Raw genomic sequence first — 26,448 nt, forward strand, 5'->3', positions numbered from 1 at the left:
GCTGAACTGACACACAATGGTGGCTCAACAATTTAAAGGGATTAATTGCTGCATATCTTTGGTAGTTGTTTTCAGTTTCATGTTTTCGTCAACATTTGCCCAATTACCAGGTAAGTTGGTTTCATTGTACTGTCGTTATGAATGTATAATTGTTTCAACAATGGAAGATGTTACAAATATCATGAAAACAGTTTTTTATGCCAAATATAAAATCCAACGAGCGGCGGATTTAGCAAAGTGAATCGGGCTGGAAATGTACCAGCTTCACTTTTATGAAACCAATTTTTAATAAAGATTACAAGACAAAGGCTTTCAAGTCTTTTAAGATTTGGAAATCCTATTTGCATGTTTAAAAAACTCTCCAACTCTTGCTAGCGCATGACAATGGCCATCTGACAGGCCCGAAGTCGAGTAGCCTACTAGAAAATTCCCGAAAGCGACTTTCACTGCCACATGCTCTAAAACCAACAGAAATCTTTTAAAACTTTACAAAACTTATTTGAAGATTGATTTCTGAAGTGAAAGAAGAATCAATAAAGTTTCCAAAATTGTTCTTCATTCTATAGCACCATGCACCTGTCAAACTATTTCACAGATTGGCTCAGATTTCTAGGATTTTCAAGCCGAACAAATTTGTTTTGAGTGCTTGCTTGCTGCTGGGTTTACGTTCATGTTGGTTTAACAAACTTATTGGTGTGATTAAATAAAATTCTTATCGTAGTGTAGGTTAGATAGTTGTTGTCATTAGTTATTATGTGCCAACAGTAATAGAAAAAACACTTGTCAACAAATAAAATAATTTTTAAGTCTGATTCAATATTATTCACCCTGTTTACTTCCTGGAAAAATTAGATAGTAGCCTAAGTGCGCAGCTAGGCTTCACATAACAAGAATGTAGCCTACAACAAATGTGATGTTGATCGCTTCTGAGAAAGATCATGGGCGAAGAAACCTACCAAACCGAAGTCCGAAGTTTGTAAAGTAGCATCTCGGCCAGAAAAATTAGCTGTAGCCTATTTACATTGATTTGACGTATGTAGATAAATTGCTCTGTTCGTTCTAGTTGAGCAATTTTGTGAGTATTGCAACGCTGGTGTGTAATTGTGGTGTCGTAATTTCCATCGCGTGCAAAAGTTCCAATAATTTTCCCTTCTGAGTTTTTTCTTATCTCATGGTAGTTTTGTTTCTATCTTTATTGTCAACATTTGTTATTCTTTTGTCAAACATGGAGCTGTTGTGCGTTTCGATTACGAAACTCAAAACTTATTGTCCCAAGTTAATCAACAATTTCATTTATTTACTTGTCACTATATGTCAAAATTTCTTAATAAGGTTTACGTGGGATTCAAAAACTTTGATTTGTTTTCTTTGTATTCCTTTCGATATGAAGGAATAATATCAAATCTCGTGGTACTGCATAGCTTAATAATAATCGTGTTTTTATTTGCGCCCATTGCGATAACACACAGTACACTGCGATGACAGATGCGATACAACAGATTTTTGAGAGTCGGTTGAAAGATTTTTGAGTGTTTTCTATCTTTTTGTTTTTACTACTATTTCCTTTTTGCGATCTTACGTTTTTGGTACGTTCCCATTATCACTTTTATTACGTCCTTACTGTGTTATTTTGTTCATTGAACGGTGATGAACTGTTCAGCATGGACAGTTGAACTGATGAACTGAACGGTGATGAACTGTTTTATCGGCATGGACAACGCACGAGTACAAACGAATTGACACGGCAAGAAGAACAAAACATGGCCAGGTCAGAGATTTTCAAGAACCGGCCTGCTACACCCGCGGTAGCGGGGAAGGGTGTAATTTTGGGGTGGCGATGCACCCGAAGAAGGTCCACCAGCTTAAGTTGGGGGGGGGGGCAGGCTGTGGAGTCAAGGTGCTTGTGGAAGGAGAGTATGGATCAAAAATTCGTGGACTGTAGCACCCGTCTGCAAAAAGTAGAATGGCGGAACGGGCCAGGGAGACAGGCTTAACTCTGTAAAGCAAAAAGTATTGCGGCCCTCGGGTTAATTCACAAGTATTCATTTGACCTTCAGAGCAATTTGAGTTAGAGACCCTTGCAATAGATAATGTCATTTGAAAAGGAACCACTTTAACAAGTCACGTTATTTACATCTTTTCCACGTTGGGCGATTTTTTAGAAACGTAAAAGCAACAAAACATCCTTATCCAGACAACAAATCCGTCATTTTTACATTGATTTGTCTGTAGATGTTGAATTGATGTAAAATGACGGATTTTGCTTTCTGGGCAGGTGATGTTCTTGCCATTCCAAAGCGAAATTGTAGCGAGTGCAAAAACTAGCTGATATTTTTTAACATCCACAAATTAAGACGTTTGAACATGATATGTTGTTCGTTTTCGAAACCAAAATCGTCTTGAAAATGTGATATATCGGTAATTGAGTGATGTAATGAAAGTGAAATCGAGAATCACAGCTCTCTGGTATGTTTATCTTGTTTTGAACTGGAAATGTTGACTGAATTAATATTTTTATACAAATCAAGTGTTTCTTTATGCTTCTTTCAAATGCAGAGCAAGGGATGAAAAGGGTAGGCACCACGTATTCTTCTGTGCCAAAGCATTAACGCAATCATGCGTGACATATGACATCACAGTCATGTGACTCAGCACGTCATATACTAATTCAGAGCAAGTGATGAAAAACAAAACCAAAGCAATCTCATCCAGTGCAGACCAGCAGCAAATCAACTCCTTTTTTACATTAATTCAAGGTCTGCAGACGTTGAATTAATGTAAAAAACGGTTGATTTGCTGCTGGTCTGCACCATATATTCCCTTTGATGCTTGAATGCCCCACTCCAGATAAGGCTTAGAATAACGCCGTCAGCACTTTGTACATGTTTACAAATTGTGCGCTAATATACACTATACGTATATCACCATGTAAAAATTTGCGTGGATGACGTAGGGCTCCATTGTTTCGACTCAATCACATGTTCGCGATACGCGGCGACTGATATTGTGCGGCTGATTGATCGATTATTGCGCTACTTTAGACGTCAATCGAACTTTCATTGAAGAGAAAATTTCCTCACAAGTGGGTTGTGTTGTAATGGTGTAGTTTCTGTTTCTGTGTTACATCACACAAAACAACATGCCTCTGGACATCGTCACGCGATAAACATTCTGTTGAAAGAGAATATGATTTAAAATTGAAATCACATGCATAGTAGCCTAACATGACATAACTACAAAAAATATATACAGTCTTACAGTAGTGAGAAAGGGTTCTTTCTGGCTTTTTAGTTATTTTTTTCACATATTAATTTTTCTAAATTGCAAAAAAGCAAACAAACTGATGTGGTTTTGGACAGTCCATGGACTGCACAACCCGGTGGTTTCAACACAGTTTACCAATGCGGATTGCAGAAAAATATTTAAAAACTGGCTAAAAAACAACAAGCTTCAACTGTGAGATAGCCATATGAAGCTACTAGTTCGAGTTCTTAACCAGCATTCAGTAGAACAGCAAGCATATTGTCTTTCCCTTACCATAGTCCGCCCCGATAGCTCAGTGGGTTAGCGCGTGACTCCTGGAAGGAAGAAGCTTTAAGATCAAGCGGCGCTGGTTCGACTCTCGGAGTGTGCGCTTGAGCAACGCATGTTAAGGACTGCTCTCCATTCAGCGGCATCTAGTGGATGGCATAATTCCTTGGCAACAAGACTTCAACGATCGGAAACTTCACTTTGTCAATCTCGGTGACCGCGCCTGCGTCAGTGATTCAAAGCCTCTACAAGTATGCGATACTGCCAGGATTAAGCTCTGCAAGAAGCTTTCCGAGTTCGAGGATAAAGATTCAATCAATCACATGATACGATTTTTTGGTGTAAACTATGCTATAAACAACCACATGGTGTTTATTGTCGATATACCACCTGGAATACCTTGTGATAGTTTAGAAGAGTACCGGTACACACCAGAAGAGCGTCTCATAAGATCAGACCATATCGATGGATGCAGGCCCCTGTCAAAAGCAAGGAAGTCGCCCTCTCATCATCATCATTATGTTCCTTCCTTGTATTGAGGGTTACAATGCGCCATTGTTCTCGACCATGAGCTGTTCGTACTGCATTTTCATAAGTTAATTTTGTCCATTTAGTGATGTTTGATGTCCAAATCATTCTTGGTCTGCCGTTGTTTCTTTTACCGTTTATCTTGCCTTCTATTAAGACAATTTTGTCGCCCTCTAGCCAACCCATTTCAAGATTTTCTTACTGAGTTTTTTAATTCATTTCGACGTTATATTAAACTTATTGTTTGTTGCTTTACAACAATTGAAACTTCCTTCACACTCACATCCACAAGTACCATCCCTTGCGTTATTTAAAGCATTAATAATAATAATGTTATGGTTTTTATTTATTGTCGCTCTACAACAGCTAAGGTCTTTTAGCGACAGGGCTCATTTTTAATTTGTATCAGGTTTACGATGTTATCACATTATTACCCGATTCATTCTCACTGCGCTATGCAGGATAGAACACAATCGGTACCGTTTTTCAAGTCTTCGGTTTGACCCGACCTGGAATCGATCTCAGATCTACCAGCACCAGAGCCGAAGGCGAAACCACTCGGCCACTAAGCTGGTGATTTTAAAGCATTGCAGTGTAGGCTAGCGCAACGGATAAGGCGTTGACTTTCCAATTATGCAATCCTGGTTCGACTCCCGGCTTCAGCTGGTTGTTGACAAACACCGCTCACTTCTACCTATAGGGTGGAATAAATTGGGTGAGCATAATTGCTGCAGGAAAGGCGGCCGAGAGAAAGGAACTAGCCACTCTACTCTCCTTAGTCCAGGCGGCAATGAGAACCTTATCTTCTCATTCCCAACACTTGAATCAAGTATGGGCTCACCTTACCTTTTTCTTTAAATTGTAAGCTTATTTAAATAAGCTGAAAATGTGTTTTTCGGCAGGAGTGTAGCAAGAATTGACAGCGATAGACACGTGTTTCGCCCATGAGGCTGGGCTCATCAGTATCGCACCACTAACTCATGCCGCATAGTTCTCAACCGCTGCTTTTTGTCAGTCAATTGAATCGTTACTTTTGTGGAATGACTAAGCTGAAAATACCATTGTTTTTGCGAGATTTATTCTTGAGCATTTTTTCTAAATGAGCAATGTCAAGATATTGGGTCTTGCTTAAATGTCAGTATTTAAAGCATTCCCGATGAATGAAATTTAGCAGTTGTGGTGAATGAGAAATTGCACATCATGAGCGGGTAGTCTGCATTATTGCGATAAATTTCATTTTCAAACAACATTTCGCCTTTTTGATGATAAACACGCTCTACATAAAAAACCAAAATCAAAATTGTCTTGATGCAATGTATTTGAGAGGATAACCCAGCATACATCAATATAACACAACCACTGAGAATAAGTTGCATTAGGCATTACCAGTGTATAGATTTGTTGCTTTCTAACATTATTTAGAATGTAAAATAGACTGTAGAACAACCACAAGTTTTCGTTTTTTTTTTTATCGAAATTTAATTGTTAGATAAAACGAAAAAAGGGCTTGCAGCCAAGCTGAAATAATCCGGTTATTAAATCTGTTCTCTCTACATTGATTGAACATTTACAGACGTTAAATATTTAATTAATAAAGGAGAGATTTGTCCATGTGCACGAACCGGTATAGTGTTAAAATCCGATAGGTAGTTGTTTTTTTTTTTTTTTCAAGATACGAGATCTCATGATAGCCTACTACGAAAACAGTTTTCAAAAAATTCTAAAAATAACCTCCACAAATTTTGTATGTCGTCTATTTTCCAGACATAAGATTTTTACAAGACATTTAAATTAAATAGTTGTTTCGATACACAAGACGTGCGTACTGCGTTTACAAATAATAATTTCAGTCGATTTTTTTTCACCAAATTTGTTCTTTTCGTTTCAGCCCCAACTTCCATAAACATCAGCGATGAAACATCCACCGGATTCAACGTGTCGTTCTCCCGAGTTGAAGATGCAGATTTCTACCAGATCACTGTCTTTGCATTTTATAACGTCTCAGATGCCACAACGTACAATGAAGCATCAACTAACGTTGCTGTAAGTCGTTTTTTGCCAAAGCAATAGAAATACTTGAAACAGTCAAAAGTGGAAAAAGATAACTAACTAGAATCTTAGGCGACCTGGTATTGACACTTCCTCAAATCGGCGACCAACCTAATACAGAAGCAAACACTCACAAAACAAACCAATTTTTTTTTTTATCTAGTCTAGAGTATAAAACTTAAATCATGATTTAAGGTTTATACTCTCGTTGAAAAAAACTATTGGTTTGTTTATTTGAAACAGGAACTAGTTGTGCACCTACATGCACAGAAAGTAAAAATACAACTGACAATTATTCGATTTGCAAGAAATGGAATTGTATAAAATGTCCACATTAATCTTTATGTTTGAATGAAGGTTACAGAAAGAAGAAGCAACATCATCTACAAAGTAGTTGTGAGAGCTACCAATGGTACGCTTGGAAATCCGGCTGAAGCAACAGCAAGAACTGGTCAGTATCCTGAGAGTGAGATTTTGTATTTTTGTCGATTGACCATAATACAATTTTGGTAAAGAGGTGACTCTCTTTAACTCTAAACAGATAAAACCAAGCAACCACACGGCATTTAACATAATACATTAGAGTGAACATAAAACTATAAACTACAAACTACGAACGTTATCGGCATTACTCAAGTGTTTTGTCGTTTCATTCTTCTGCATTTCGTTTTTCAATTCATTGTGTAGATCAGTTATTTTCAATGTAGATACAATTGTAAAATCAGTTATTTTCGTTACTTGAGAAGGGCTAACTTGAGTATGGCCGAAAACGTTTGTAATTTATAGTTTTATGTTCACTCTATTGTATGATGTTAAATGTCGTGTGGTTGCTTGGTTTTATCTGTTTACCATAGTTACATTTTGAAGCTTTTGTCAACCAAAAGTTTTCTGAGTTAAATCCCCCAAAGTGGATTTGCCAGTGCGGATTTATTTTTATTTCTAAACTATGTTATTGTAAGCATCTTCTTCTTTAAACCATATTCTTCTTCTTTGAATCTTTTTCTTAACAACTGTCATATCCTCTCTAACGTAGCCTTTTTATCCTTTTTTTGATTCCTTCTCTTTTTCTTTCCTAGTACTAATAGCTAACTGCAGCCTTAAATTTTAATATGTACTGTACAAGGTTGTATTGCAATGTTATTGTAAATAACGCTATCATCATCCATTTGAGCGCACCTGAACACCATTAACACAGTTCTTCTATACACACCTGTTCCTAATCAAATTTGACATTTATTGTTGGTGTTGCTGTACTCCAGTGTCCTGCTCTATTTGTTAGAGAAACATTTTTGGTTGCCGTTCTCTTTTTTTAATGCCATAAGTCAGGTTGTATTTCAGTTGTTATATTGCAATTTTAAAGATGGTAACTTCATTTTTTGTGTTTTAGCACCAGCTGGCGTTTCCATACTTCACCTGATTCCCAAGCCAACCTTCGTCACTGTCTTCCTGGAAGAAACACCTGGCGCCACCGGATGGCAGATTCAATACAGCAACAGCGCAACCAATGAAACATCAACACTAGATGTGCCAAAAGACACACCTTCAAATACACACTACGTGGCTATGTGAGGCAATCGTCGACTTTGTAACTTTCATCATTAATCTATCAACATCGGTTGCCGAATGAGAACTTTTGGACTTATTTAATTGGTTTCCAGTTTTTATTTAACCAGGCTTCGCGATACACAACAAGATAACTTGACATCAATTGGACTTGTCGTACATTTTTTTTGAATTGATAATTATTAGGCAGTGCCTCCTATGGATCCGTAATTGGGCCTCTCTCTTGCATCAGCTTGCTGGGCGTGTAGTTGTTCTCTTGCGTTATATTGCCTTTTTCATTATTTTTGCATCTTATTTAACTGCTTTAATTTTATTTATAGCGCAAGTCCGTGTCATATTGTAAGATCTTAAAACTTAAAGTTTAAAAACATTATCTACCATACAACCAGCTTTGGAATTTAATAGATAAAATAACCGTTTTGTGGACGGGTAGATACGTGTTCAATACCCTGCCTGGTTATACCAATCCTTACTATTACCAAAGCTTGCCAAGCAGTGGATCAGATTGATTGTCCCGTTCCAACCTCGCCACGGATAGACATTTATACACGATAAAATGACAAAAGCATATGCAAAAAATTTCATTTTTTATGATCATATTCCAGTCCAGCTGAGCGCCTTTGTTTAAAACTATATTTTTCTCTTTAGAATCTCTTCTCTTAATCCAAACACACGTTATTTGGTGAGTGCAAGAGTTGCCCAATTTGACGCTGTTGTAAACTACACAGAATCACAGAGCCCGTATGGAAGAACCACTAGCTTTGATACTGGTGAGCAAATAAACTATCACAATCATGCGTTGATGCAGCAGCGTAGCCAGAAGGGTATGAACACAAATCTTCTTTTGATGCACGTATGACATCACGGTAAATGAATCAATAGTAATGACAAAGTTATGAACAGCATCGTTGATTATCGTGACGTCACATATCCTTCAAAGAGTTGTTCTCAATTGTCATGACGTCACATATACTTCAAAGAGTTGTTCTCAATTGTCATGATGTCACATATCCTTTAAAGAGTTGTTTTACTGTAAATCCCTTTGGCAGCGCTATCAAGTATCTGAAAGACTGGATGCATTATATTTAAAGAAACTTTTCAGAATGGGCAATCCGTTCTTACAAATTTACTTTTGGCGGAATCATGTGTGCTAACTACGTCATCACTGATGACGTCATACATCGAATCTTTATCTCTTGAACCTTGTTCAACTTCCAGCTCAGTGGCCGAGTAGTTATCGCTTTCGGCTCTCGTGCTGGTAGATCTGAGATCGATTCCAGGTCGGATCAAACCGACGACTTTAACCGATTGTGTTCTTTCTTGCATAACGCAGTGAGAATAAGTCGGGTAATAATGTGATGACATTGTAAATATGATACAAAATTAAAAACGACCTCTGCCGTTAAAAGTCCTAAGCGGTTGTAAGTGACAATAAATGAACCATAACATTATTATTATTATTATTGGTGAAGAGCTTGTACAAAGAGCTTTGATAGCTTTGATAGGTAGCACTAGGCATTCCACAACACACTACTGTACAACGGTAATGCTTGACGTTTATGTTATTCTTGGGCGCTGTTAAATGTACCAAAGCATGCAGTGGAATCGAATAGATGGGAAATTTATAGTTTTTTTACTATACCGTTCCACGCTCAAGTAGGCATTTCATATTTGCAATTGGTTTGGTTTGTGCCGTGTTGTAATCCTAAGTACTTTCTTCTTCTTCTTGCACCATGCCTGTTCCAGGCTTAGGTGTTCATGAATAGTTCTTTTCATTAATCCCGGTATTTGAATGTATTAAAAATTGTGGTTGGAACACAAAAATGATTCTTGAAGTTATTGAGAAAAGTGAGGCGTTGTTTTCCACGTGCTCGTTTTCCTTTGATCATTTTATTCCATTTTTTAAGTTCTTTACATAGTTTTAAAAACAAAATTTCTCTAAATTAGTCAGTGAAGGATAGCTTAATATTGTCAATCATTATGTTCAAGTGCAAAGTTTTATCAGCCTGTGAAAATATTAAAATGTTTTTTTTTTATCCGAGAACAACATTACGTACAGGTGAAGCCAAATGTTTCAACTACTGCATTTTTTCAATTAGCCTAGCAATTGCTTTTTGCAATTTATGTCTGTTCTGGAATCTATTTTGTTATGGTGCTATTTTATTCGTATTGTTTATAATTGTACCTCATTATTCTTGCAACAGATGAAATAAAAGTTCTGTCCCTTTTTCTCTTATTACTTACTTATCAATTTCAAAACTATTACAGAAAAACTGTCCGCATTTGCTCGAGTTGACCTTTTAACCCGGAACTACACGTCATCAGACAATACCAATGTCACCCTGCGGGAAACTATTGCCAACGAGTTAGAACTAGCTTATCAAGCGAATTCCGACGAAGTTTTCAGTGTTTCCGTCGTTGAATTGGAAGAGGCGCAATCCGAAAATATTCTTTGTCATCATGAAATTGTATTGAACGTTCAGTCTTTATCGCCAAACGTTTCTGCTTTGGTTTTAAGTGACCGCACACTTTACAACAATACTTTGGTCATGTTTAAAGGTAAGTTTGTAAGATAAAGACGAAATTTATACGAATTGTCATAAATGGCGGCAACTATAAACAACTTTGGTTGAAGTTTGCCGAACATGTTTTTTTTCCCATTATACAGAAGTGAAATCCAGTGGGTCGTTAATTTTTCAATCACTTTGCAGTTTCAATAGCAACTATGTTAAAAAAGAGCAAAGGGTTTCTGAATGGCTTCAATTCATGACGTATTATTTTGACATAATATTCTCCTTTGCTCAAAGTCTCTAAAGCTTAAACCAAACTGTCACTCACGAGCGCATATCATTCACATGAGTTGGGTTTGCGTTTGATATATATTTAAAGATTACTTCACAAATGTAAATTGAACGTTCTCTTTCAGCCCCCCCCCCCCATTCTGCTGGTTCGCTGTGGTAAAAGCGGTTTGTCGCAACCTTTCGGAACACAGTTCTTTAGTCAGTTTCAAACGACGAGTGGTTATTGTTGTACATGACTAGAAGACTGTGTTCCGAAAACTCGAAAAAACAAACAAATCAAAAGCATTAAGGAGCTATCACCACAGCGACCCGCAGCATTATGATAAAGAAGAACGCTTAATCTACACTTGTGAAATATTAAATGACATAAAACTCCAAAGTTTTTGCTCGAAGTCATTCTTTATACTATCGATGACTAGCTATCCCCCACACAGCATTACAATTTTATTTTGCCATTTATTGTTGCAGAACCGGTTTTCATTCATAAAGAACTCATCAGTACAACTATGAATAAATTATAATAAACATTTAGTCAAAGTAACTTAGAAATATTAATTGTAAAATATTAATTAACGGTCATACTGCAAAACGTGAAACTCATTTTGTTGCATATTTAAACACATCGTGATTTTACAGTATACCTGCAGAACGCTAGTTCATTCAAAAATTGCTTTCACATTCAGCTTCAAACAGATCACTTGGATTCGAGTTTTCTGTCAGTTCCAGCGACAACAACGTATACGATTTATCATTCCGAGATCCAGATTCTGAAGAGATTTGCGAACCTAACGAAGAAGCTAAAAACACAAAATTGTGGTCATTACATGACAAAAGTGGACGCTTGAACATGCAAGATGTGACTGGAGTTTTAAATCCCACTTCTCCGATACGATATTTCTTTACTGACAAAGGTGAGAAAACAACATCTCAGCATGAATGCATCTTTATAAATTTACCATACTATACCAAAGATTTCTAGAAGTATGGGATGTCAAATTGTCTACCAAGGAAATGGTGTGGTAAATTTCAGACCTTATTCAAAGTTTCCAACGTAAGTGTTATATTACAGTAATTATATCGAAGCCGCCTATTCGAAATTAATCCCAAGCGATTTGTATCATAGGCAGGCAAGACACAACACCAAGATAGGATTGAGCATTATAAAAATACATTAGACAAGTTTCCAAACAATAATTTAAACAGTCGAACGTTTTCGGTTCAGTTTAAGCCCTCATCAAGAATCTGAAAATACTTGTTGCAATAAAAATAATAAATTTCAACTTCTTAAACATAACCAGCTAACTGAGTAAATAACGAGAAATAAAGCACCGATCGAATGTTGGCACAGAATTATTCCTGTACAAGTATCGTTCAATTTATTTGTTTTTTCACAAAACTCAATTTTATCTGTTGTTCATCTTTGCTCCAAATGTCTTGAGAGTGGATTAGTTAATTCTATTTTGATATAGTTTTAACTTGACCACGGCCTACTACTAGGTCGTCACTTGACATATAGGTTAGGGTGGCTCGTTTTTGAACTTTTTTTTTAAATTCTCTCGGGGTAGTGGGGAAATGGTGCCAATGAGTGAGAAAACGATCATGACAAAATTTGAGATACGTGAAAAATTGTCTTCAGCCTCCTCATGGGGCCCAAAAATCAAAAAATGAGGTCAAAAACGCATTTTTTTTCAAAAATATTTTTAGTTTGGGTAGATACAATATTGTTTAGATATATCTAATTAGCCTAAGAAAAAAAATTAGAATCATTTGAACTATTCCTTCAGCTTCCTCACAGCTTCTGAAAATTTCCATTTTGCTGAAAATTTCGCTTTTTTGTGGGTGGTTACATGATACATAATTGCGTTAAACACTTTGCCAGCTATAAAACGTCATTTTATTTCTCTTTATATACCTGCCCTGAGCTGTTGCGTCATTTTTTAATGAAATTGGGTTAATTTGGTAGGAAAAAGTGACGTCTTTTATTTGAATTTACGTCACTGACGAAGTTTGTAGTTATGTAATCACAAACAAAAATGCGAAATTTTCAGCAAAATGAAAATTTTCAGAAGCTGTGAGGAAGCTGAAGGAATAGTTCACATGACTTCAATTTTTTTTTTAGGTTATTTAGATATATCTAAAGAATATTGTATCTACCCAAACTAAAAATATTTTTGAAAAAAATTGCGTTTTACCCCATTTTTCGATTTTTGGGCCCCATGAGGAGGCTGAAGACAATTTGTAACGAATCTCAAATTTTGTCATGAGCGTTTTCTCACTCATTGGCACCATTTCCCCACTACCCCGAGAGAATTTAAAAAAAAAGTTCAAAAACGAGCCACCCTAATATAGGTTATGTTTAGTTTCGTTAAAAAAGATATAACTACTGTATTCTACAACTGGTTATTGTAGTTAATAAAATTTTGCACATTTTTGATTTTCCAGAAATCCAACTCGATTCATTTCCTGATCGAGAAACTCTTTTCAATTTGTCTTCCAATACCATATATGGAATTGAACAAACCTATTTGTTGAAGACGTGCACGTCCAACGATAATGACGTCACAATCTATGACAGAGTACATGGCGCTTTTGCCCCAGACACGTCACCCGATTCAAGCCGATACACAATATTTCATAACACAGGTGGGAAAATAATAATTAAGATTCTGGTGCATAATTTGCTTCCAGCAGTTTATGCTTTCACAGATGAAAATTAGGTTCTGCTTTTGGTAAGTTTCTTTTTTTGATTCTCCGACTGATGGATATACTTTGGAAACCAGATTTTATTGGTACAAATTGTACCGTAAAAAAGCTGTAAACTGTAAAAATATTGTAAGGAGTTTAATATATTGAGCTATCGTCAACAATCTCCACTCGTTGATTTTTAGTTTAGGAATCGAGTTAAATGTAAGCTAACTTCCAACTATTGAATGGTTTAATCATTTCATTTTAAATCATTTTAGCTTTTCTCTTTAAGTTAAAAATTTTCAGTGCATCTTACCTAATCTTTTGATTTGGAAAATATTTTTCTGGTTATGGGAAAATGTCTCTCATAAATTTTCTACTTTTCAAAGAAGATTGAAATACATAAGATTGAACTTGAGCCTCTACAAGTATGCGAAACTGTCAGGATTAAGCTCTGCAAGAAGCTTTCCCAGTAGCGAGGATAAAGATCAATCAATCAAGATTGAACTTCTCTTTTTCTAGTTTCAGATGGTTCTGATTTGCATCTACCTTTTATCAATCTTAAGTAAACCCTATTCATTTGTCTTTCTTTCTCTTTTTCTATTCAATTAAACTTTTTTTCTTTTAGTAACAACAGTATTTTATGAATAGATGGATCAGTACTGGACACATCAGCCATCCAGTATACTACAAATGACGATGGTGTTGGTGTTACCTTGCTGCTTCCATCATCTTTTCTACCACGCGCAATCGAGTTCACCTTCAATTTCAACGAAACAACTGTTGTAACTTTAACTAGAAATCAATTGGACAGTTCCTCGACTTACATGGTAACTAAAAGAAACGTGGCAAAACAATTTTGAAAATGCCAACAAAGGCTGTGATGAATAGTCAGCCGCATTGACAGGGGGGTTCCAGGCGTACTTTTTGACTCAGACCTGAAATGATTTTAGGAGCCCGTAACTTTTCTAACAAGGGGCAGACAATGATTGAAATCATCATCATCATCATAATCCATCGTCGGTTTGTTCCCCACTAGTGGGGGTGGCCGATTGTTTCCGCGCAGCAATTGTCTTAATCCCTTTTCTCCATTTCACCCTGTCCCTTGCATCTTCCTCCTTCAGTCCGACTTTTTTAAATTCATCCTTCACTTGTTGTTTCCACGTTCTTCTTGGACGACCGCGTTTCCTCTTCCCATCCACCTTTAGATCTAGTGCCTTTCTAAGAAAACTTCCTTCCTCCCTCCTTATCACATGTCCATACCATCTTACTCCATTTGCCCTTGCCAGTTGGTCTGTGGTCTCTCTCATCTCTAGCATACCCAACAATTCTTCAGTCCTTTTTTCCCTTCTCGTTTTCACCCCACACATTGCTCTCACCATTGACCTTTCCGTTCTTCTCAGGATTGCCAGTTCACTCTCTCTCAATACCCATGTCTCGCTACCATATAGCATTGCAGGCCGCACACAGCTCCGATATACTTTTCCTTTCATCCTTAGTGAAAATTTTCTGCCATACAACATTTCCCCACATTCCCTGAACTTTGCCCAGCCCAATCTTGCCCTTGTTGTCACCGCTACTTCACATCCACCACTTCCATCTATCCGATCACCCAGATAACAGAAGTCTGTCACTGTTTCGATGCCATGATAAATATGATAAATAAATAAAATAAATGATAAATATGTAAAGATCCTTACATTTTTAGGATGATAAATGACTGGTTACGCAAGCAAATAAACTTCGTTACTCTTAGAAACTTCCATATTTCATTTTTACATGCAAAACATTTATAGTCATGGCTATGGTTTCAACAAAGTCAAACTCATAACTATTAGTTCATATCGGAAGTCATACAAACATGTATTCACTTAAATTTATTCTTTTATTTGTAAGGTGCGTCTACACGACGACTGTTTTCTTGCTTAAGCTAGCAAAACTTCTTGTTTGTTTAAGACAGGGGTCGGCAACCTACGGCCCGCGGGCCGGATCCGGCCCGCCAAGCAAAATTATCCGGCCCGCAGCATTTTTGCAAATTGTAGTTGGCGGGCCAAAACCAACATCCCATTATTTTATGCTGCCATTTGGTTTTACATAACAGAATTAAGATTACTAAATGTTATGTAAAACTTTCGCAATTTTTACTTTTCCATATTTATCCGTAACGCTCACTTGTAATCACGTAGCCTGTGTACTTATGCCGCAACAATGCTTAGTTAGGGCATTGTCGCCATTTTGAATTTCCTTGATATTCTTTCTCTGCGAACTGCATTTTAGAGAGAGCGACGTTGCAGGCCTGACAGATAGTTTGATAGATTTGAAGTTTTAAGAATTAGTTTGTTTGAAGGTTGATAATTTAGAAATATGTGTAGCTTAGGAAGCAGGAATTGGCCTTTTTAGTGACAGCCGGTCCAAACTTTTAAATTACTTTATTTTTTAGAGTTATAATTAACCGTATATTTAACGGCAAGTTGAGAACACAACTTACTGATGACCACTTGCAAGATGTTATGATTCTTGCCTCATCCAACCTATCACCTGACCTTCAGAAACTTTCTAGCAGGAAACAACATCAAATATCACATTAATGTTGTGCTGTCAATAAATAAAGTACTTGGTGTTTTTCGTTACCAATTGTTACTAATTTTCTTTATATTAATCTATATAAGCCTATAGTAGCTAAATATGGAGATACTCTGATAAGAACGCCAATTTTAACAATATTATGAAAAGTAAAGAAAACGGAAGTGCAAATGGAAAACTTGTACGGCCCGTTGACATCTGCGCAGTTTTGTTTTGGCCCGCGACTGAAGAAAGGTTGCCGACCCCTGGTTTAAGATAATCGCACTTTGTGCTGCTTACTTTTAAGAAACTGAGCGAGTAAGCGAATGCCCGAGAAAAAATACGCTCCAGAGCGAAAAACTGAGCGCTTAAGTGAGTTCTCTTGCTTAGAAATCTTTTCGCGGCAAAACTTCAGGTTTACACTCAGTAGTCTGGCTGCTAGTCAAGCAACTAGGAAGTTTGTAGTTGTTGTTTTGTATTTGATGCTTCCAGTGTTCTCTGGCCACGCCTGTTTCTAACTTCACTAAGGTGTCGGAACACTTCTTTCTGAAGTATTGCGCGAATTGCGTGTTTGCAACCTTATCTTTTTGCAGCATTTTTTACACAAGTTTACTTCAGTTGCTTTTATTTCTGACCATGACCATCACAAAAAAAATAACACACGTTAACATTTGAAAGCCATTATTAAATCATTGAATGACTGCAACAACTCAAAGTGCCAGCTCACTGCGACTGCCGACTAGTTGTTAAAAAACAGTTGGTTTACTTCTTGCTTTGGCGCGAACTTTTTGAAACGTGACGTCATTGCGGTTGAAATACTCACGTGACCGCGTTCAAGCAAGCAAAATCTTTTTTCGAGATTGTGAGTGTTTGACGAAACAAGCTTAAAAACTAGCTTAAGCAAGAATTTCTAAGCAAGAACACTTTCTCGTGTAGACGCACCTGGCTACAGTATTGATTTTCTTGGTAGGTGGAAATAAATGGACTAAACCCTGAAGCTGGAAGCAATATCTCCATGATTGCAAGACGTATGACTAGTGATGGGACTACTGTAACATTGTCAGGGTCTATGGTGGTCATCACAGGTTAGTAACAACTGCAATTAACTTATTTTTATTGGCCTATTTACAAACACTTTTGTATACGCATGTAGCCTACGTAGGCCTACAAAGCAAAGTTGTTCTGCTGAAAACCCTTAATTGGATTACTTAAAACAAATTAGTAAATTCATCAAATTTCTTTATGAGAATGGGTTTCAACCACTGTTTTGAAAGTTTTAGCCGAACCAACTATTTTTAACATCGTTTAATAGATTTTCGGTAATTTTATTTTCAACCTATTTAAAGAAAAAAGGAAGACACAACAAATCAGTTTCTGCAAAACGAAAGTTAAACTTAGTATTATTAACGAAAGCTTTATTATATTATTGACTAACATATTTAAATACTTTGAATATGGGCTTCTAGCCTCCAGTCACCAAACAATTTCAAATGGTGCTTTGAGATAGTACAAACTCTGATTCACATGCTGAATATTGATATGCATGCTGCACACACCACAGGTTCTCAAATCGTTTAATTCTCATTTATCCTTTACTGACTGCCTCAAGGTAATTTCACTCAAACAACGTTTTCTAAATTATATGGTGAATATTTATCAATCATCATGTACTGTGCCGAAATTTTATCCTTCTATTAGACAAAATTAGCCTCAAAGAATAAATCTAATCCCCTGTTGAAAACCCAAATCATTCTTTGCTGACTTTTATGGTTAACATCACACAACTTAGATTTGTGTTCGTTTGCTGTCCGGTGCATGAAACTATCGTTTAATTTTTCCGTCCATTGTTTAGATATCAACGAGTGTGCACGTACCAACAGACCACACGATTGCCACCCGAACGCCTCATGCGAGAACACAGTTGGAGGCTTCAATTGTACTTGTAACGATGGATTCAGTGGAAATGGAACGACTTGCCGTGACATCAATGAATGCATTACCAACGAGGGCGTTTGCGCGAGCAATTCCACTTGTAACAACACAATAGGCAGTTTCAACTGCATTTGTGATAAAGGATTTCAAAAAAATGGAGTTCTCTGTGTTGATTTGGATGAATGTGACACCAGCGATTATAATTGCACGAGCAATTCCACTTGTAACAACACAATAGGCAGTTTCAACTGCATTTGTGATGAAGGATTTCAAAAAAATGGAGTTCTCTGTGTTGATTTGGATGAATGTGCCACCAGCGAGGATAATTGCACGAGCAATTCCACTTGTAACAACACAATAAGCAGTTTCAACTGCATTTGTGATGAAGGATTTCAGAAAAATGGAGTTCTCTGTGTTGATTTGGATGAATGTGCCACCAGCGAGGATAATTGCACGAGCAATTCCACTTGCAACAACACAATAGGCAGTTTCAATTGCATTTGTGATGAAGGATTTAGAAAAAATGGAGTTCTCTGTGTTGATATAGATGAATGTGCCACCAGCGATGATAATTGCACGAGCAATTCCACTTGCAACAACACAATAGGCAGTTTCAACTGCATTTGTGATGAAGGATTTCAATCGGATGGAGCTTTATGCAAAGATATTGATGAGTGTGCTATGAACATCACTAACTGCAGTAGCAATTCCACATGTTATAACACTATGGGAAGTTTTATATGTCGTCCAACAGTAGGTAAGTGGCATCTACTTTTCTGAACATTCTTCGTAACTACCACTATGTCTTCGGCTTGTTAGAAGAAAAAAAAGTTAATATGGGTTCACAATTAACTGGTGAAAGCAGGGGTCGAGAACTCTGTGGCTTAAAGTAGTGGTGCTATACTGAGTCCAGCTTCATCGGCGAAACATGGTATATCGCTGTCAGTTCTTGTTACACCCGACTAAACAGAATTTGAAATAGATTGATTTTCGCCTTTAGCAGTATGATCATTGTTTACTTCTCGATGTAGGCTATACTTCTTCTTTTCTACTTCTTCTTTTTTACTTTAATACTACTAATACTTCTTACTCTTACTTCTTCTTTTTTTGTCATACTTGATTCCAGAGATGGGCAAGATCACCAGTATTGGTGATCTTGAAGATCAAGATCAAGATCACCAAGAATAGGTGATCTTGAAGATCAAGATCAAGATCACCAAACTAAGTGATCTTGAAGATCAAGATCAAGATCGTGATCTTGAAGATCAAGATCACTTTCAAGATCACTTTTTGTGTACTTGAAAAAAAATGAAGTTTTTGATCAATGATGTTGCAAAAAATAATTATTATAAGCAACCTGGGTAAAGGTGTATAGTTGGTAATGCTAACTTTTACTTTTAACTACTCGATTGCTGGCTTAAGAATTGTAATGAGTTAGTGACTGTTGCTATTAGGCCTATCAATTGTTGACGTAGTTTGCGTAGAAACGCAACGTCACACCCAAGGCCGAGGTTAATTACAGTAGTAGCCTACTGAAAGAGCAATTAGTTTTATGCTTTTTATTTATAATAAATAAATAAAAATAAAGTTTGAACTGCATCATTTTTTACCAAATTTTTGTCTGGTTCATGTGGGAGTTTTTATTCGTGTTACTAAGTAGTTTTAACTTTCACTGTATTACCGGTATGTCAATGTTTATTGCACCATTTATCCATCTGGCAACCTTGATATTGTTGTCTGCTATCAAAAAAGTTCAGAGGTTTGCGGTCAGACAAACCGCTCCATACTCAGACCCTAAACAAGTCTTGGTCTGGCTGATTTGCTGCAATAAACCACTTTACATGACCAAAGTCGGCTAGAGTCCAGATTTTTTAACACCGCCATTCTAGACTTTTGAAACATCTAAAATTGGGTCAAAGAAAGCAAACATTTCTTTAAACTTCACACATGGAAATTGTAAATAAAGTTAAACCATTTTTTATTATACGTCAACATAAAGTAAACGGAAGTTGACTTCTTTATTATGACCAACACCGAAAACTTTTTCAATTTTGAAATGGCAACACTGACCAGATTGGATGGAGACTTTAAATCGTCTTTTGTTGGACACATATCATATTAACAGTGGCTTAATGTTAGTAGTCGCCACTAACTACTTTGTACAGTACGAGTTCTAAAAAATGTCTCTATCTAGTAAGTAAACTTTAATTTTAAAGTGATCTTGATCTTATTGTTCTTCAAGATCAAGATCACACAAAAAAAAGTGATCTTAGATCAAGATCAAGATCACCAAAAAAAAAGTAATCTTCAAGATCAAGATCACGATCTTGATCTTCAAGATCACTTGTGATCTTCAAGATCAAGATCACGCCCATCTCTGCTTGATTCCAAGCATTGACTGTCTCTTGTATAAAACGTTTCTAAGATTTTCGGTGTTTTGCTGAGTGTATTAGATGTGTGCTGTTGGTTTTGTCAGACACATAGCCTATACCTCGATGAAAAGTATGCATGTAGATACTAACGACCTGTTTTAGCCTGATGCTTCGAGTTCGCTGTGATAATAGCAGTTTGCACTAGCTTTCAGAACACAGCCCCCTACCCATGTGCTATGACGAGGGAATATCATCATAGCACATGAGTAGGGAGCTGTGTTCCAAAAGCTGGTGCAATTCGCTATTACCACAGCGAACTCGCAACATCAGGCTAAAACAGGTTGTTAGTATCTACATTGTGAATTAAGCACAAATTTATTAGCACGTCCCAAGACAATTATTTGAGTGTATCACAGGAAAAAAACTTAAAAACTACACTGTCTAGCCACATCTTCAGCTTCACAGCAGCAGAACAGTTCAAATACCTTTATCAACTTCTCACATAATTTCATCAATAAAACAACTTCATTCATATGTTGCTTTTCAGACAACAAATCAGTTGCTTTTTTGCTGTCGAGTTTTAGCCTTCCTTGTAAACTGTGGTTTTGTTAATTTGCATGTTTTCTCTTCTCATGCACAAACGTCTTTCAACGAGCAATCAAGATTATGAAGCAATGGGAGGCACTTGGTTTAAAATACAACAGTAGTTTAAATTTACTCGATCTCGCGACTAATAGCTTTTGTTCACACAACACTGCTCACCAACTTTTAGTAGACTTTGGGGGCTTGGTGTTTGGCACTAAAATGGTTTCATTTCCATCATTTGTGTTAATCTTCGTTAGTGCCGAAGGCTTGGTATAATGAGAACATTATCTTCTCATCCCACGATTCTTAGATTCAAGTATGGGACTCACCTTTACTTTTACAGGAGGTGGAACTTTATCAAAGGTTAGAAATAAGAAAGCCATTGACGCAGCAAGGGGATGTGCGGGTTAAAACCTCCCCTTTCGAGCTTGAAAATTGAAATTGATTTTTATTATTGCTTTTGGCTTTATTTAAATACGTCATTTAGTTTTTCACCAACACAACGTATTACTAGTTATTATGAAATCGAGTTACGTATGTGTCATGTTACAGCAATTATAATCTTCAACGAAATTAAAAAGTGAAGAATTGAGTAGCTGGTATCAAAACTTTCAAGTTTGTTGCTTGATTTTGTTTAAGTTCAGTGAGGCTGCTTGAACAAAATAGGCTAGTGTGGACTCAGGTGATAAGTACCTGCTTAAATAACCGGCCTATTTTTGTTGGCAACAGTTTCTTTCCGCCATTTGATGGAACAGCTCCAAGCATGAGCAACTTTAATGTTACGTTGAAACGTTTTCAAAATAATGTTTTGTTCATTTTGACGGAAAATTCTTTTTATCTTCATTGATTTCGAGATCTCAGTTTCGTTATGCGCCGAAAAGAAATGAAATTTCCTTCGGCATTTTTTCGGAAATAAAGCTAAGTCTCTATCTTTTCTTGTTGCTAATTCCTGGCTGGGATGTTTAAATGTTTGGTATTGGCAAAACGCGCTCTTTTAATGCAGTTTTGTTTAAAATTAGGCAATTATTTTTAGACTGAAAACATCATTCTCAAGCATGAAGAGACTGAAAGCATCATTCTCAATATCGTGACTCACACGCGTGCCAAAGGGGGTGGTTGTAACCCCCAAAACCCCCCTTGGCTACGCCACTGCATACAAATATTTTTCAAAACCATCCCTATAAAAATTTCCTGTGTAGGTCACTGAAAGAAGCACCGCACGCCAACAGACTTAACTTTCTAGACATCTTCAAGATTATCTCGTATCTTTTGATAGATATATTTTCAGATGTGCCGGTCTATCCACCTTCACTCGCGTGGATCGCTGGTCCGATTCTTTTGCTGGTTGTCATTTTAGTTGCAGTTGTAGTTTTACTTGTTCGCGAATATCGAAGGAGAGACCGACAAGTAAGATCATTCACGCGTATCGTCGCTATTGCAAATGTTACTGGCAACTCAATAGGCTGGCTTAAAACCAAGACAGCAGAATCCTTCATTTTTGCATTGATTCGACCTCTGCAGACGTTAAGTCAAAGTAAAAATGACGGATTTTGCTGTCTGGGATTGTTTAAACAGTTTTCTTAAGTATCTTACCTTTTAAGTGGTTCTAATCGTTCTAATCTATCATTGGGACAGAAAGATTTCATAACTAGGCTGTCATGTAAAAGTATGTAGAATGTAGATCCAATCCAAATTTGGGCCAAGATAAACCAAAACTAGGCCCAAAATTGAGCCATTGATTTAGTATTTGCTTACTTTTTAACAACATTTCTATTTGATGTGACTGTGCTATTAAGTGCCGTACTTTATTAAATTACTGAAACTTTTTTTAAAAGGAGAGGCAAAACCCAATTCCTAACCCTAACCCAATGCCTACCTGTGTACGTCACTCTAAGAATGAGATAGGAAATCTGGTGAACGGATACTGTTCAACCTAAATGCAGTTGGTAAATAACTTTACTTTTCAAATTCCAGTTAAAAGATATAAAAGAAAGAATCATCTAATTTTTTTAAGCTATAGTCAAGCAATGATTACGTTTTGTTACTTTCACAAGGGGAATTATAATCTCGAAGAAGCTCGACTACGTTCCTTGACCACACCGAACGAGCCAGACAATGTCATGGAAGAGGAATCTTTTTCTTCTCCAACCGCGGTAACAATTGACATACGTTTACCAGTGTTTGTTAGTGTTGAAACAGTAACATAATTATGTGGTCAGCTACTTTACCAAGTAGTAAGAGACTAAGAACGACGTTCGAAAGGGCGCTGGTTCGACACCGCTCAAGAGCATGCGGCTGTGTCTTTGGCAGGACACTTAATTCCCATTTTATTACCGTAACAGGCGGCATTGGGCACGCTATAGTTCGGCAGTGGATTTTAAGAGATAAATTTCTAACGTGCCTGGCTGTGGAAAAAATGCAACATTTTAAAGGGAGTACATTGGTCACTCATGTAGTTAAGAATTAAATTGAAGTATTTCAATAATGTTAAAAGTGGTATGAGGTGAAATCTGTCTTGTATGCTATGCGCAAGGAAAGGTCTGGACATCTCAGACAGATTTTTGAAATTTTACTGAGACCATACTGTACAACATTATATGCTATAAACCGTCAAGGTGGAAGGTATTGAAATCCTTCTTTGGTCGTTAAAGAAAAAATCCTTTTGACGTTTTGAGAAAAAATCCTCCCAGACTGCTAATCCATCCAGACAGCAAAATCCGTCATTTTTACATTGATTCCACGTTTGCAGACAATGTAAAAATGATAGATTTTGCTTCTATGTTTGAACCTTTTTCGCCACTCCAGGAGTCGAGGTGCTCTGCCTTTTACCAACCTTGGGCAATGGGCAGTGGCGGCAGCGCAGACTGGATGTTTGGGCAGGTGTCGAGCAGCCATTGAATTGATTTGTCATCCAGTTCACGCAAACCATTTGATGCATGAATTTTGCTGTCTGGGGATCTAGTTGTTTATTTTTCGGACATAAAATTTTACGTTGATCATTCAATTTTTCAAAAAATTTGTCGAAACTCTAATGCACCCCAACAATTTTTTGAAAATCCGTTACTGGACTTCTGACAAATGCATCAAACGTAACTTTTGCTTGTTTTGTAACAATACTTAGGATCATACCGGACATTATGACGTCCATGCGGCTGAAGTGAGGTCTGGCATGAGAACTGATGAAGGTGTGAACCATGCAAACAATTCCAACGCCAACGAAGCTGATCGAACAAGAACTACGAACGAATACGTCAATACAGCATTCCTGGCCGAAGACAAAATTGAAACTGACAATGATGGCAGATCCAGTTTAGGTTACTCAAGCGCATCACCTAGCGAAGACAGGTCGTGAACAAAGCGAACTCTTTATACCAAAGCTTTATCATACGTCATGAAATGCTTGAAAAGAAGTAACCCAGCGAAAAAAGTCTATGACAGACATGTTTATGTGATATGAATTATCAAACTATTAACTATTGTCCTTATAAAAATTTAACTATTATTTTTACCATCTAAAGTTAGCGATGTCTCCTCGCATGAGCAGAGAGCTTGCATGGCCGAGTAGTGAGAGCCCTGGTACGCATTCGAATGGGCGTCGGTTCGATACCGCTCAAGAGCATGTGGCTGTGTTATTGGCAGGACACTTAAAGGCATGCTCGAAGGTGGGCTCGAAGTCTGATTTCCTTTTTTTCCGCCCACTAAATCTTCAACTACTGGGTATAAACCTGGATAAGACGACAGCAGAGTGACTACTTAAAAGCAGCCAGTGTTTTAATCACATCAGTCAAGGCACGCAGACCTTCTATATTTAGTGGATGTAAGATGACGCAAAGCTTTGTTGAAAAAACAATTCAAATTAAGTGATGTTCGTTATGAATCGCTGCGAATGTCTTTCTCGCGTCATAATTGCTTTTTTGTTTGTTTTAACTCTGTCGCGTTTCATAAATGTGAAACAATTGGCTGCTCTATGACTAACAAATGCGGATTATCTTCAATGTTTTAATACAAAAGTGTGTGCTTGTATAAAGCTGTATCTATTTCAGCTTTCAATTGATTTTTATTTAACTTGGAATATTATTTTAAGGTGAAGTTTTATGATGAGCGAAGGTATCGTTTTGACCAGCTTTATCTGTGCTTACATCTTAGTTCTTAGGGTTCGCCAATTTCAGAAAACTAAAAGTTTGTTTGTCTTTCAATATCAGGGCATGCTTTTTTGTGAAATGTAGTTCAAGGATCGCTGCTCTGCATATTACGCTTCCACAAATGGAAGATATGGAACAACATATCCTTGTCTAGCTATAAATTTTGATTGTTACTTTGATTTAACGTTTGCTGAATGCGTTTAGCAATGCGTTTAAATGTTTCAGCACATTTTTTTTGTTACGCAAAACTAAACTATATTAATAAGTTTTTGTTTAACCTCAGAGGTTTTTTTGTTACCAAACATAACTGCTTGTGATTCTCTGAATGTTCCTTATGTGGCCTAAGGCTGATGTCGTGAAACTTTTTTGTTTATGCTTATGAAAACAATACAACCAAAAAGAGAAATTTTTACACAATTTTAGCATTTAAAAAAAAATAATTGATTAAAACCAATTTAATTGGAAGCACAAGAACATTTTTGCTAATTTGTTTTGTCACTGGTTTCTTTTACGAGTTTGTTGAAAAAAAAATTGTAAAAAATAGTTATATAGGCCTATCACTGGTTTCTTTTACTATATGTTACTGGTTTCTTTTACGAGTTTGTTAAAAAAAAAATTGTAAAAAATAGTTATAGAGATCTATAAACTAAAAAAAACTTCATACTTTGAATAAAGTGTGAAGATATTTTACCTACATGTGCTCCAATTGAAACTTTTTTAAAAGACCGATGACGATTTGTTATGCAGCAATGTAGGCTTACGTGTGTGACGTGTTTCGTCATGTAGCACCTGTTTTTATGCAAAACCACATGTTTTTATTTTGCGTTCCATCCAGGAGTGAGCCAGCAATGCATTTTCTTCACAGCTACGCCTGCACTGAGACTATTATAATACCATTGTTCTATATGTCCTAATGTACGAGAAGTGTTTTTTTTTATTTTTTTAAGACGCTTTTTACTTTTTTAAACTTGAAAGAACTACATTTGTGTGTTTATTGTTTAGCCTACAAGGTTTTATCGCATGTGCATATTTGCCTGTTGTCAGTTGACAGTTTTCGAAAAAATGCAAAAAGGAAATCAACATTTCTGTTATGAATCTGTGCCAGTTCACCTGAAAGCTTACTATGCAAAATCTTGTCAAGACAAAAGTGCGTGTGCTTGTTCTTGATCAACTGCCTGTCGGCTGCATAGCCCAGTGGTGAGAGCCTTGGAACGGAAATCGTAAGGGCGCCGGTTCGACACCGCTCAAGAGCATGCGGCTGTGTCTTTGGCAGGACATTTAAAGGCATGCCTGAAGGTGGACACGAAGATTGGCTTCCTTGCCTTCCCGTCCACTTAATCTAAATCTTCAACCACCAGGTGTGAGCCTGGATACGACAAAAAAATCAACTGCTTTTTCTTAACTTTAGTGGTCCACACAACATCTGAAGTTTAAAAGAAAGCAACCCATATACGAACTCTAGCAGCTCAAGGAAAAGCAAAGTTAGTCAAGTGAAGAAATATTGAATAAGAAAAACTGAATTGAAAAATTGTAAACCTTTCGCCACACAAATTTAGTTTCGTCATCACATCATTTTTATTCCAATTATGGATGAAAATTTCTAAAGGTTTAAGCGCAACTGCAAATTTGGCCAAAACGTTGTCAACTTAAATTGCCATTTTCAATGGATAAATAACAAAATAATTCTTGAATGTTTAG

At 36.8% G+C, this 26,448-nt stretch overlaps 1 protein-coding gene across 2 annotated transcripts; it reads left to right on the forward strand.

The window, feature by feature from the left end:
- LOC145785082 (uncharacterized) lies at positions 1-25,839 on the forward strand. 2 transcript variants are annotated; one of them, XM_082596782.1, is made up of 14 exons: positions 1-110; positions 5,948-6,102; positions 6,466-6,559; positions 7,496-7,673; positions 8,320-8,441; positions 9,940-10,230; positions 11,156-11,383; positions 12,915-13,115; positions 13,809-13,987; positions 16,690-16,804; positions 17,572-18,408; positions 21,897-22,015; positions 22,663-22,761; positions 23,730-25,839. In XM_082596782.1, exons 1-14 carry the CDS (start codon positions 17-19, stop codon positions 23,958-23,960), a joined length of 2,943 nt encoding a protein of 980 aa, XP_082452908.1. In that variant the 5' UTR covers positions 1-16; the 3' UTR covers positions 23,961-25,839. The 2 variants fall into 2 exon arrangements, with proteins under 2 accessions (XP_082452908.1, XP_082452909.1); XM_082596783.1 differs by lacking the exon at positions 23,730-25,839 and adding an exon at positions 22,444-22,554 and having other exon boundaries at positions 22,663-22,742.
- The last annotated feature ends 609 nt before the right edge of the window (positions 25,840-26,448 follow it).

Source organism: Aplidium turbinatum, chromosome 16 (assembly GCF_918807975.1).
Source record: "Aplidium turbinatum chromosome 16, kaAplTurb1.1, whole genome shotgun sequence".
NCBI lineage: Eukaryota > Metazoa > Chordata > Ascidiacea > Aplousobranchia > Polyclinidae > Aplidium > Aplidium turbinatum.